Raw genomic sequence first — 14,531 nt, forward strand, 5'->3', positions numbered from 1 at the left:
CCAAATGAGCAATCTGGAGTTTCTGCACAAACATGATGGAAAAAGCAAGGCCTCCCTCATCAAGGACAACTCAAGGGTCGGGAGCCTCTTCCTCCATCTGAAGTAAAATCTGCATTCCTGTAAGTCTTTCATCCTGGACAGAGTTCATTTTGTCCCTCCACCACCCTGAATAAAGGTCATCCCTCTTCCACACAACAGACATGCAAATCACTGCAAAGAGCATGATGTTACTCACTGTCCAGGTGCTGGATAAACAAAGGAACTTACACTACAGATCAACTGTGTCCAGATCCTATCATCTGAGACAAGATGTGAGTTTAATTTGAACTGTAGGGTGAGAAATGGAATATTTCCTGCCATATCAGTAAACATGGCTGTCACAGTTATCACTGACTGCAGCCTTCCAATGTGAGCCAGTGAGCCCTGAGGGAACACAGGAAGGAAAAGAATATCTGTCATCTAGCAGCCATCAGACTGCAGCCATTCCCTATGGTGAGCCCCAAGGAAGCTCAGAATATGAAAAACACAGAATATTGGCCCCAGATAGCTGAGGTTGAGTATCAAAGGAATGATTTCAGTGAGCCCAGACTCTTGCATCTTCCCATATACAGAAAAGTGCTAAACTACTTAACCTGGGATATCTGGGTTTTGTTAATTGACAATAATCTTTTGATGTTCAGAGTACCTGCCCTTTGTTGCAAAACTGCTATATAACCTGGCTCCCCCTCTTGCAACTTTGGAGCAGTTCTCTCAGGGTCACTTGAGATGCTATCTCCTGGGCTTAAGTCCTAAAAATTCCCACCAAATAAAACATAACTCTCAACTTTTAGGTTGTGAATTTTTTTTTAAAGGTTGTGAATATTTTTTCAGTCAACAAGGAAGAAGAGTGAATTCCCTTTTTGACTCAAATTCTCTGCCTGAGCCATTTCTCTAATGAGCAATACTCTATAACAATGAGCAATATTCTGGGTCCCTGCTGGGCATCAGAACCAGTCTGAAGCACTGCTCATGGACCAGCACTTTTAATCCTCACAACAATCTATGAGGCGGGACTGTGGTTATCTCCACCTACTATGAGAGCGTCTTGAGGCACAGAACAATGAAGGAAATGACTTCAGTTCACACAGCAAGGAAGTGAAAGCACCAGGCTACCAGTCAGGCAGTCCCACCAGCATGCCAGGAGTACAAGCCCCCGGGTGACCTGACAGAAACCAAGACCCCATAAAACAACTCTCCAGTAGCTTATAACTAATTATGTCTTTTTAAGAGCTGCATTTGGTCAATAACAGAGATAAGAAGAGATATAAAGAAGGGTGTGTTTCATTTCTTTTTAAAACTAAAGATCACAGAATCTAAAAGGTGAGCCAATGTGGTTTTCTGCAGCCAGAGCCGCTAAAATTCCAACTCCCAGGCACCCCAATGTCCTGGTAGTTCAGAGAATGGCATGTGAGTCTGTGGCCCTCACAGAGCATATCTGTTCAGGGTTTCACAGACTCCAAAGTATCAAAAAATCTAGGTTCTCAGGAGGGCATGGTCTATATCTGGATACATATATGCAGCTAAGTCACTTCAGTCGTGACTGACTCTTTGCGACCCTATGGACCGTAACCCACCAGGCTCCTCTGTCCATGGGATTCTCCACCAAGAATACTGGAGTGGGTTCCCATGCCCTCCTCCAGGGGATCTTTCTGACCCACGGATCAAACCCAGATCTCCTGCGTCTCCTGCATGGGTAAGTGGGTTCTTTACCACTAGTGCCACCTGGGAAGCCCCCTATATCTTGGTAAAAGGAGTTAAAAGGAAGGGAAAAACTGTTGGTTCTGCCAAAACTGAGGGACTGGATATTGTGGACTGACTACAGCAGACCCATTGCCAAGTGATTTTCTGTTTGGTTATCTGGGACGAAGGGAAGCTGGTCTTTATAACCACATTGTACTTCTGCTTGACTTGGGTCAAAACTTGGATTTTTGAAATGCAGATATGTTGCTGAGATTTTTCTTCAAAGATCTTGGAAATAACGTGTTGAAAACTGGCATTCGGAGTCCAAAAATCACAGTGGTGCAAACCTCCACAGAGTGCTTGGATCCTTGTGTGTGCCTCTCAGCATCTCTCCTTATCCCTCAGACATTCAATCCAAGAAGTCTATCAATTAGATTCCTGCAGCCCATCTTACCAAGATAAATTATTTCACTGAAACCAAAATTTTAATCAAGCACCAGGCAGTATGCCAGGCATCAGGCATCGAAAAATGGCTAAGAGAAGTAAGCTGAAGATAAAGAGCTCATGGTCAAGTGAGGAACATGGATCGCAAACAACTGATTATTAAAGTGACAGGTGCTGTCACAGGGCACCTCCAAAGGGCTGCGGGCAGGGATGGAGGGAGGCACTCATTCGGTCTCGGGGCGGGGGGCGGGGGGAGGGAGGAGAGGTCTCACAAGGAAGTGGCTTTGGAGCCACACTGACAGGAGTTGGAAGAGCTCGGCAGGAGGCACACGGCAGGACGGTCACCCAGGCAGAGGCCCGAGACACAGGAAGAGAGAGCGGCCGGACAGCTGAGCCGGAGGAGGCAGGCGCTGGGCAGCTGCAGCAGGTCGGGAAGGGTCTCCAGTGTCCGGATGAGGGGTTTGGAGACCATCCTAAGGGAAGCAAGAAGCCACCAAATGTTTTAAGCCAAGGAATAACAGCATCCCAGCAGTATTCCCAAAGACAACACTGCTGACCTCACAGAGGAGGAATTGGGGAAGAGAGACTCTGGAGGAAAGTCAATACGTCAGGACCTCTTACTGAGCTCAGGTGGAACATAACAAGCGTTTGAACCAGGCAGGGACCATGGCCGTGGCCGTGAGAGTAGGTTAGCTGCAGGACTGGGGGCGCTTAACAATGGAGCAGAGGTTGGGAGAGAGCAAAAGGGAAGGTGCTGAAGAAGCTGCAACTCCTCTAAGGAGCTGGATGCATTCTATTAGCTCAAATCAACAGTTACAGATCAACAGTGACGCCTGTTAGGACTGGTTTAATGGGTAAGACAGTGGTGTCAGTTTTGGACATGCCCAACTCAAAGACTCCATGCACACTGCACTGTCCCTTGCACACTGGCTCAGCTGTTCTATCTCCCTGGGTGATGAATCTGATGGCTGGTCTGGGACGGGGCAAACAGGGATGTGGCTGGGACTTTAGGCCACAAGTGAGGGGCTGAGCGTAAACGAGATCAGTCCCTCGGAATGAACATGAGCCTCACATTTTCAGGTTCTCCTTCCAATCCTGATGAGAGAGGCTTTACTTTCCTACTTACATGTACCTATGCCACACACACATGCATACACATATGCACACACATGCACATGTGTATACACCTCCACACATATACACATGCACACATATGTACATAGATATACATGTGCACATATACATGCATGCACACCCCAGAAGGAAAAGAGTTTTTCATCAGGACGAGTCAATGGGTCACCACACCACAAAGCACCTCTGCCCGGGTTTCTCTGGGAACTTTCTAGGGTAGAACAAGCCTGCCTACTCCAAGGTGGACCCACCCCTCAGATAACTGGGTGGCCAGCAACATTGCAATGTCAGGACATACATCTATACAGTCCATCCTAATTTCCAAAGCACTTACATTCCCACCGAACCACGGAATAACCCTGTGTGGTGTTATCATCTCTAAAAAAGGAAACTAAGGGGCTGAGAGGTTTAGTGACCAGAAACAAAGCCCCCGATTCCATGTCAGGAGCTCCCACGGCTACAGTGGGAGATGAGCTATAAATGCAGAAGCGACTCTGGATTGCCCCCAATTTGGAGCATCACCACCTCTATATCACCCAGTCCATCCACACACCAGCCAGCTCCATCTCCCTTGTTCCCTGGTCCCGACCTCCCACTTCAAAGAAGAAATCTGCTGAGCCAAACAGGAGTCACCCATGCCAGAAACTGCAGAGGAGCCTGTGGCCCAACAAACAACAAACCTGAGCATGTAAGGGACAGAGAAAATGAGACAGATTTGAGTTCAGGCTGAAAGAGAAGAAGCAGGAGTGCAGAAACATCTTTTTGCAGCCAGCCACCAAAGGTGCTGCCGCATTTTCCAGTGGGAAATCAGTCAACCCCAGAAGCGTCGTTTCTGGCCCTCTGCCCAGAACTAACCTGAGCCGTGACCATCCCAGGCCCGTAGGCTGGTAAGACACCCACCTCCAGCCATCTCCGCTGGCCTTGCAGGCAGTGCAGCAGCGCTGGCTCACATTTGCTGAGCAGGGGGTCCCACCGGTGAGCATCCCCGGGGCTGCTGGCCTCAAACCACAAAGGATCCAGGGAGCAGGAGGAGGCAGCGTCCGTGTCCAACAATGGAAGAGTCTGGCACTCCAGCCCGGGGCTGCCCCCAGAGGTCTGGGAAGTGTCTGCCAGGCTCTGAGAAGCCTTGAGAGTGAAGGGGAGAGAGAGGAGCCGAGGATGATCGTGGGGTCCGTCTGAGCTGGCAGCCTTGGCCTCCATCCCCTCCAGGCTCTGATGAGGGCCCTCAGCCTCTCTGGAGGGTGGGCAGCCTTCTGCTTCTCCCCGCTCCCCAGCAGAGCCCAAGGAGAGGCGAATGAAACTAAAGCTGGAGGTAAAGACATCCTGAGAGCTGGCAGGGACGGAGGGGGCCTGGGGGCCACTCCCGAGGCTGCAGCTGGTGTCACTCACGTCCTCCGGGGATGGACAGCCTTTGTTCCAGGCTTCCTGGCAAGGGCTCGGGGCCTCGCGAGTGTCCATGGACGGCAACTCCCCTCGACAGCCAGTGGCCCTGGGGCCACACAGCCTGCTGAGCCTATGGGGCAGGGCAGTGCCAGCTCGGGACTGAGCCCCAAGGAGCCCTGGACTTCCTCTCACGGCCGTCAGAGCCGGTTCTCGATGCCCCACGGAGGCCAGAGCTGAGGCAGCCGTGCTCCTGGGAATGAGGCTCCCAACTGAGCGACCTCGCCACTGGCCTCCAGCCCTGGACTCAGGGCGCTGAGACTCCTCGCCACATGCCCCACCCTGGGCCCGGAACGGAGCGCCCACTGGCGAGGAGAGGAACCCGATCCTGGGCCCAGCTGCACTTCTCATGTAGCCCGGCCTCCGTGCCAGCCGCCTCCTCCGAAAACACGCTGCAGGTGGTGAGCGATCTTGGCTGCCTGGAGAGAAAGAGAAAACATCATCATAAATACACACACACACACACACACACATGTCCCTGGCTCAGCCAGAACTGGGATGGAGAACAACCCTGGGCTCAGAGGTCATCCCTTGGGCATCTGTCAAACAGAGATGCTGGCTCAGTGGTCACCAGACCAACCTGGTAAAGAAACTGATGATCCTCAGGAAGCACCCCTGGGGTGTGTAGACAGCCCAGCCTCCCAGCTCCTCTGTTCAGCAGAGCAGCTGACACGGCTATTATGCTAACATGTCTCAAGCACAACCTCGGCAGTTCCTTCTGAGCCTCCAGCATCCTGCCTGTTGATCTTTCAGGTGCATCAGCGCTTTCATCCTGGAGTGGCCTGGAAAGCAAAGGAGCTGAAGCCGAATGCCAGCGCACTCCTCAGAATGAGAGCCAATCACCTATGCTGGCTACTCTTAAGATATACGTATGGTTTCATTACCTGAGTTTTCCATGGCTTTGCATGCCTACGGACCGTGGAGAGCTGCCTGAGACCCTATGCCCATCAATTCATTTCACAGTGAATGACAGGAGGCCCTCTTTGATGTGTTCTCCAAACCAGGGGCTGTGTTCCCCTCCCAGCTTTGCGAGAAGGATAGAGACAGTAAAATTGTTGATGCCTCTCAGAGGCATGATGCTATAGCAGCTGAGAGCATGAGTTTCGGCACCTCATTGCCTAGTTCAAACCACATTGTGCCATTTCTTGCTGTGTGACATTTCTGAAGTTACTTAGCCTCTCTGTGCCTCAGTTTGCTAATCAGAAAAACGGAGATATCAACAGTACTTCTCTCCTAGGATGGTGGTGAGCATTAAACTAAATGAGTTACTATAGGCAGACCCCCTCAGAACAGTGCCTGGCACTAACAATAATTGTGATTAAAGTGTTATTAACAGTTACTATTTTGATATTTTGTAGCACCTCGTTACTCATGACATATCCTCATCTGTGCTAATTTCCATAGCTCCCTACCAAAGTCATGTGAATCAACCAGGAATTGTAACATTTCTTTCAGTTAAGGAAACTGAGGCTCAGAGAAATCAAACCCCTGCAAGCGGCTGAGTCTTGGGCCCTGGAAAACTCGAATCAGACTGGATGGAAGACGCAAGAGCAGACAACGTGAGGCACAGCTGTGTGTATAGGGCAGCCTGTGCTGAGAATTGGAGCAGAGCTCCCCACCCCTACTGGGTCCACACATCCTGCCCCACTTCCCAGAATACAGATGGCCTCAGATCCTTCATCAGGTAAACAGAGAGCGCTAGGCATCCAGGATCCCACTGTGTTATGACCACGCCCTGCCTTTAAGTTGCTTGATAAATGGTGAATAAATGAACGGGTGCGAGGATATATGGAGGGAAAGTAGGATGGATGGATGGATGGATGGACTGGGGCCCATCTGACCCCAAATCACATGCTTTTTCTATATCCTTTACCTCCAACGACACCACTTAGGATGACAACTTGCAATGACAAGAAGTCAAAGAAAGGTTTTATTTTTTCTTTTTTCTTATTTTTCTTTTCTTCCATCAAGGTTTGAATTGGTGGGAAAGAACATGACAAAAAGCTGCAGAAAATGTACAGAAGGAATCATTAATACATCATTTTGGACCACTCACTAGGATGGCTACTATTGAACACACACACAGAAAATAATTTAAGTGTTGATGATGATGTGCAAAAATTGAAACCAGTGTGCTCTATGGGAATGTGCACTTATGGGAATGTAAAATGGTATAGCTGAAAAGAGTATAGAAATTCCTCAAAAAATTAAAAATAGAATTACTACATGGTCCAGCAATTCCACTTCTTAGTATACACCCAAAAGAATTGAAATCAGGTTTCAAAGAGATAACTGTACCCCTGTGTTCATAGTGGCATTATTCACTATACACAAAGGTGGAAACAACCCAAGAGAGCCTTGACAAATGGACGGATGACACATGGTCTGTCCACAGGATGGGAAATTATTCAGCCTTATTTAAAAAAGGGAAATTCTGACTCCTGTTACAACATGAATGAACCTCAATCTTGAGAACATGACGTTCAGTGAAAGAAGATAGTCACAAAGGGACAAGTGTGTTTGATTCCACCTATATGAGATACCTTGAGGAGTCAAATTAATAGAGACAGAAAGTAGAAAGATGGTTGCAGGGGCTGGAGGAAGGCAGACGGCTGGAGGGAGGCGGATGTTGGGAGCTAGTGCTCAGGGGGCACAGAGCTTCACTCTGGGAAGACAACAAAGTTCTGGAGATGGACAGGGTGACAGAAACAAAGCAATGCTAACGTCCGTAATTACACTGAACTGTACACTTGAAAATGGTTACAAGGGTAATTCTGGTTATATGTGTTTCACCTCAATAAAGAAAAATTTTTTAATAGACCAAACTGGGTCACCATGCTCTGTGATCCCAAGGAGACCCATCCTCTCCCTCAATGCTCTTGCCATCTGAGGCTGTCCCCTGCACCTGGAGGTAGTCAGCACAGGGCAGAGGGATGCCAAGAAGAACTAACTCTCCTCTGCCTGTAAAACTGGCAAAATATTTTTCGAAGAACAAGGAATCCAGAAGGAAGCAGAGAGAACACTGAACTCTGGCTTCAATTACCAAAGGAAAACTATTCAGCAATTTCATACCTTCAAAACGGAGTCCTGTGAAATCTGTATTGTCTTTTGGCTTAAAGAGGCTTTAAACTAATTTTTTTATGCAAGTCCAATCACACAAATAACCCTTCTGAAGTTAAACGGGAAACGTTAAGTAGAAAATAATTTGTTTGAAATTTCACTTCTTTTCAAGTGCCTGTAGGCCCTTGGGTCTGAGTAGCCCTCCTTAAAGCTACTCAACCAAGGGTCTGGAACCTCCCCAGGCCTGGCCCAGCTGCTATCCAAGCAGTTCCCCAATGGGAGCCCGAGTTCCTGGGTGGGGGGCAGGGGTGTCCTGTAAGATGCTGTCAGGCCACAGTGTTCATCAAATGAGGGGCTGAGAGGTAGGGGTGGGGAACAGGGGTAGTCCAGCCCCTGAATCCTCCTGTACGCCAGACATCCCCCCAGGTGTGAGCCTTCCCAGAATGTAACCCCAGAAACAGAGACTGTCACACGCCATCGATCCTAAGCCTCCAGAGAGGGCAGAGGAGCTAGTAGGGTTGGATCTGGAGGGCACCTGTGGAATGAGCCAGAAGGGGTATCAGAAACCCATATGGAGCACACAGCTGTTCTGAAACCTTTTTCCACTTATTTAAAAAAAATTTTTTTTTTGAGGACATTTATGATGTCCCTCTGGAGAAGGAACTGGCAACTCACCCCAGTAGTCTTGTCTGGAGAATCCCCATGGACTGAGAAGCCTGGCAGGCTGCAGTCCCTGGGGTTGCAAAAAGTCGGATGCGACTGAGCAACTTAACACACACCTGCGCACCTGATGTCCCTCTGTGCATGCATGCTAAGTCTCTTCAGCCATATCTGACTCTTTGTGACCCTATGGACTGTAGCCTACCAGACTCCCTGTCCATGGGGTTCTCCAGGGAAGAATACTGGAGTGGGTTGCCATGCCCTCCTCCAGGGGATCTTCCCGACCCAGGGATCGAGTTTTCATCTCTTAAGTCTCCCGCATTGGCAGGAGGGTTCCCAACTGGGAAGCCCCATCCCTCTAGCCAGAAACCAACTGTTACTTATCTACCCTGCCTGAAATCCACCCTGACATCCAGGCCCAGCCTTCACATCCTGCGGTTGAGGAAGGCTTCTAATGCATCAGACCTTGGAGAGAAAGAGTCCTTCTGGCACCCTGCTGTAGTCAGCTCTGGGAACACAGGTTCAAGCGGGCAGGAAGTTGACTGTGGCAAGATGAGGGAGGGACCTGAAGCCAGCTGTGCCCTCTGTTCTGTGTAAACCCAGAAAGGGCTCCAGTCTGCCCAGCTGGCCCCAGACAGGCTGAGACGGAGGCAGGGCCTCAGCAGCTGTCTCCTTCCCTTGCAGCCTCACACTCCACAGCAGGCTCTAGGGGAGGGGAGCACAGTCCTCTTACTTCCTCTCCACGGCGCAAACCGGCAGGTCCCTGCTTATGTGGGATCTCAAATCCACCCTATCCACCCAGTGAGCTCTGAGACTGAAGGGAGGGAAGGATGAGGGCTTCGACTCGGCCCAGGTGTCACGGGGCTCCCACACACAGCCCAGATAAGTTACCCAGGAGCATCTGCTTACATAATTTACGCAGAAAATTGGAGAAACCAATGTCACCAGCCCTGTCAGCAAGGATCCTGCCTGCCCCACCTCTAAGACTCTCCCTTTATCCATCCAACCCCTCCCCCATCAGCTACCTCATCCAGATTACCCAGCTCACAGGCCTTCACCAAGAGTCCACATCACTCCTCTTCCCTATTTATTAACACCCAGCTCTGTCAGTTATTCTCTTTGGTGTATATAAACTGTTCTCAATTTATGCTATAAATAAGCTCCATGAGATCCTTACAACAGCCCCCCGCCAACCTAGTATACAGAGAAGGCATCTAATATACATTGACCAAATCATATTCATTTTTGACTAGGAAATCTAAACTACGCAATTTAAGAAAACATACTCATGAATTTACTTGGAAGACCTTAAAGCCAATACCCAAGTTAAAATCTACACAAAATGCTCATGTGGGTTTGGGAAAGTTGCTCGGTGATGCTAAGGCCCCGTGGGGAAAGCAGTTCTGCCTCCTGAAGGGGAAACACAGGGACTCGGAGGCACTGCTGAGGATGTGTAGAATAGTCAGAGAAATACAACATGATGACTTCACAAAACACGACCTGTGTATAAGTGTACAGTGGAAACGTAAGTGAATATACTCTTTTCATGGAAGGAATTTTAATCCTATTTGTCACGGTCAAGGCATAGACTTTTATAAAATGTTCAGATTAACCAAAGGTTCTGGATCATAAAGAAACCACACAAGCCTGAGGATTAACTTGTTTTCCAAGAACCAGAATCCAATCATATACATTAAGCACAAGTTCCTCTTTCTCAGACAGTCCAGAGGGCACCTGGGGATTTGGAAGTGCCTCGGGGTCACTGTAGTAAGAATCTGGTGAGCGAGACAAGTGCTAGAGAAAAATAAATCAAGCTTTACTGCGCTTCCATTTTAATTGTGCAATCCACGCCAACAAAACCAGTCCTCACTGAACACAGGATACTGGATGGGGATGCAGACAAGGGCAAGACACCACCCCCGACCCCAGATTGCTTACGATCTAGCACGGGATGTAAGTCATGTACAAAAACTGTCCCAAGATGGAATGACTACTCAACCACAGAGGACAGAGAATTCCATTTGAAGTTAACTAGTGGAGTTATCTGGAGCTTCCAGGTGGTGCTAGTGGTAAGGAACCTACTTGCCAATGCAGGAGACATGAATTCGATCCCTAGGTCAGGAAGATCCTCTGGAGGAGGGCATGGTAACCCACTCCAGTATTCTTGCCTGGAGAATCCCAGGGACAGAGGAGCCTGGCGGGCTACAGTCCAGGGGGTCCACACAGAGTCGGACACGGCTGAAGCGCCTGAGCACATACACAGTGGAGTTGCCCAGTTGGCTCAGCTGGTTAACCTGACAGTTCTTTGCCTTTCAGCAAAGCAGAGGGCTCTCTTAGCTCCAGAGTACTCCTCACTGTATGTGCTACCCCAAAACTCACCTCCTGGAGTTAAAGGAAGGATAGGGTGAACACAGACCGTTCCGGGGGAGACAGGACAACTCTTACAAGCAACCTGGGCCCAAGAGCCCCCCGTCAGCCTGACCAGAACCTCCTGGGCAGTGAGACTCGCTCCTTCCCGGTCTTCCAGGAAAGCTTCCCTGCCCCCTCCTCTATCCTCAGGGGCACCTCCCTAAACCTCGCCCACGTCTCGCCCCTCTGAGCGCCTGCCTCTCAGAGGAACCAGACCCTGTCCTGAGGGAGCGTGGGGAGTGCTCAGGGCCCCCGTCCTCCTGGGAGTGGGCAGTGGCAACCACGCAAGCACACGGAGGAACAGAGACGGGGAGGGGGACGGGCAGCCTGGCGGTGCCCGGCCACGTAACAGAGCCCTGGCTTGGTCAGTGGGGTCTTGGAGTGACATTTAGATGGGATCTGACAGTGAGCGGGCGGCAGGGAGGCCACGGGGGAGGCTGCTGGGAAGATCCTGAGAGAGGAAGGGGCAGAGCTGCAAGGGCAGGGGGGGACCCTGGTGACAGGCAGGTGGCAGGATGGAGCCAGCCGCTGCATCCAGCTGCAGCAGGACTAGCTCTTTGTCCTGAGAGTGATCTCTGGATGGAAAGACGCGGGATCTGACCTGCATGTTTTCCGAGATTCCCTCTGTGGAGGAGAGACCAGACAGGAACAAGAAAGGACACAAGGACAGCAGTTAGGAGGCCCCAAACCCAGGGCAAAGGAAGCCCGTAGCTTCCTCCACACAGCAGGAGGGCACCGCGCCAGGAGGCACCGTCCTCCTGATGTCTGCATCCCGCTCTGCGCCACAGCCACTCCAGGATTCTTGGCGACAACGGGCAGGGAGAACACTTTCTTCTGAGCATTATGGGCACGCTGCCCACCCTCCACCACCCTCTGTTGAGGCAGGTGGCAGGATGGAGCCAGCCGCTGCATCCAGCTGCAGCAGGACTAGCTCTTTGTCTGTGCCGGGTCTTAGCTGTGGCACATGGGCTCTTCATGAGGTCATGAAGGATCTTTCACTGCGTTGCTTGGGCTCCCTCTCCACTGCAGCATGGGCTAGTGCAGCACACAGGCTCAGTCGCTCCGTGGCATGTGAGATCTTAGTTCCGCGACCGGGGATCGCACCCACGTCCCCTGCATTGCAAGGCAGATTCTTAACTGCTGGACCATGAGCAAAGTCCCCAAGAAACATTTAGGCAAAGAAATATTTCAGGGCCAGATAAATGATATTCTCAATCTTTCTACAAAGAATCCTTCAGAATCATCCTAACTAGTTTACCAAGATGTCTACATTTTTAAAAATATCCATTAAGTCAAAAATGTCTTTCTTTTTCCTTGTCAGCTTCTACCATTATACACATATCCATATAAAACTCCCCATACCTAACACAAGCCAGCCTCATCCTCAAGAACCTAAGCTTAAATCAGGGGCTAAAATCAGAAGTCCAACAGGAAGTATATTTTCAACAGTGTCATCAGTGGGCAGGGAGGACCAGGGTGTGTGTGTGTGTGTGTGTGTGTGTGTGTGTGTGTGTGTGCGCGCACACATGCGTACTTATGGGTGCACACATGTTAGAGTGTAATAAAAAGACACATGCATGTGTGCATGTACACACACAAGTATGTATGGGAATGTAGATTATATGTAGACACGAGTTTCCCTGGTGGCTCAGTCAGTAAAGAATCTGCAGGTAGAGGGAACAGCAAGTATACGGGAATGGCACAATTCTTTCTCAGGGTCACTGAGAGTTGGCAGGCAAGGCCACTGGGGAAGAAGGGACGGCAGGCTGTGGGCAAGCGTGGGGGGCTTCCAGGTGGAGGCAATACGAGGCAGGGACCTGTGCTGGAGAGAAGAGGAATGGATGAGAACAGAAGAGCCTGGAGAAAGGACAGCGCCAGCTAAGGAGGAATTCTGGAAGGAGGGGAGGGGTCGGAGAGAAAGAACCAGAAGGGAGGGAAGCCACTGGTGATTCCAGAAGGTGTTGGGTGGGGGACACCACTTACACCAACACAGCCTGTGTGTCCAGCTGCTGTCACCGCTATCCTTGGCTTTAGTTCTGCAGCTGAAATGCTGAGATTTTGGATCAGTGGCTCCCAAACAAGGCTGCACGTTAGAGTCACTTTTAAATGGCATCTTTTAAAAATTCCACAGTCCAGGCCACAACCCAGGCTGATGACATCACAGAGTTGGGAAGAGGGACTCAGGCCTGAGTCCTTTGGAGGCTCCCTAAGTGACCCCGTAGGCAGTGGGACTGGGAGCCTCTGCTTTATGGGGGAGTCCTGAATAATCTCCCGGAACACTTGGGAGTTCAAGCCTATCATGAACTTATTCACAGCACTGTAGATCATGTTTCTTTGCAGAATCTTCCTCTTTCGTTTCTTGAAATGCAGCTGTAGTTGTTGCCCACTACATGCGGACCAAGTGTGATCTGTATTCAAAACTTGTCTCCATCTGTTCTAAATCTCCTCCCCCACATGGGGTTTCCACTTTCTATAAGATGATGGGAGGCCTGGGCACCGCCCACCCGCACCCCTGGCCCCCCCTCCCCCCCTCCACAGGACCACCCATGAGGAAGGCCTGGGAGGCCGGCAGTTTTCTCACTTCCCCCGTCTGCAGTCAGGATGGCAGGGCCCAAACATGCTTCAACATTCAGCCCACTTTGGTGTTTAAGGGTCAAACCCACACATGCACCATGCAGTGTGGGATCCTGGATCAGATCTGGGAACAACGAAAGGATATTCGTGGAAAGTTGGTGAAACTCAAATAAAAGCTGTAGGTTAGCTCATTGTACCAATGTTAATTTTTTAGTTTTAATTATCCTACCACATACAGGGCTTCCCAGGTGGGACAGTGGTAAAGAATTCATATACCAATGCAGGAGACTCAGGAGATGCCAGTTCGATCCCTGGGTTGGGAAGATCCCCTGGAGGAGGAAATGGCAGCCTACTCCAGTATTCTTGCCTGGAAAACTCCATGGACAGAGGAGCCTGGTGGACTACAATCCATGGGGTCACAAAGAGTCAGGCATATATAACTTAGCAACTGGACAATAGCAAATATATAATATATATTATAACATATTATATATGTTAGCATACAGAAACCTGGGTGAAGGAAACTGTATTATCCTTACTACTTTCCTATAAATATTCCAAAATAAAAAGCTTATTTAAAAAGCATGTACATACCCGCACACAAATTATGGACATGTGTTTTTCAGTAGGAAATGGTATGGGCTCTGGAGACAGAAAACCTGCATTTAAAATTTCTCTCTGCCACTTCCAAGTGAGTGCTGGGTTGGGTTACTTGCGACTCTGCCGCTTGTGTTATCTGGTCTGTCACCTGGGGCTCCACCTCATGGCATTGCTGAGACAATAGAGGAGGTTATGCGTTTCACTGCCCTCTGCCGAGCCTGGCACAGAGTAATCATTCAAAAGCTATTTTTACTTGCAATTCAGGAATAAAGCAAAAATACCATCTTAAAGCCAAGGCACCTGGACATGGCCCCCTGTAGGCAGTGAAAATGAAAGTGTTAGTCGCTTAGTCGTGTCTCTTTTCAACCCATGGACTGCAGCCTGCCAGACTCCTCTGTCCATGGAATTTTCCAGGCAAGAATACTGGAGTGGGCAACCAATTCCCTTTTCCAAGGGATCTTCCCGACTCAGGGATTGAACCCAGGTCTCCTGCA

The 14,531-nt window shown here is 49.8% G+C and overlaps 1 protein-coding gene across 8 annotated transcripts in view; it reads right to left on the reverse strand.

The window, feature by feature from the left end:
- The window catches only part of DISC1 (DISC1 scaffold protein), a 433,479-nt gene that overhangs the window by 309,833 nt on the left and 109,115 nt on the right, over window positions 1-14,531 (reverse strand). For all 8 annotated transcript variants that reach the window (XR_006270956.1, XR_006270957.1, XM_043477124.1 and 5 more), the window contains one exon: window positions 4,195-5,153. Coding sequence is in view for 6 of the 8 variants with exons in the window: in XM_043477125.1 (XP_043333060.1) it covers window positions 4,195-5,153 (959 nt within the window). In the remaining 2 variants the exon portion in view is untranslated. The remainder of the gene's footprint in view (window positions 1-4,194; window positions 5,154-14,531) is intronic.

Source organism: Cervus canadensis, chromosome 8, assembly GCF_019320065.1.
Source record: "Cervus canadensis isolate Bull #8, Minnesota chromosome 8, ASM1932006v1, whole genome shotgun sequence".
Lineage (NCBI taxonomy): Eukaryota > Metazoa > Chordata > Mammalia > Artiodactyla > Cervidae > Cervus > Cervus canadensis.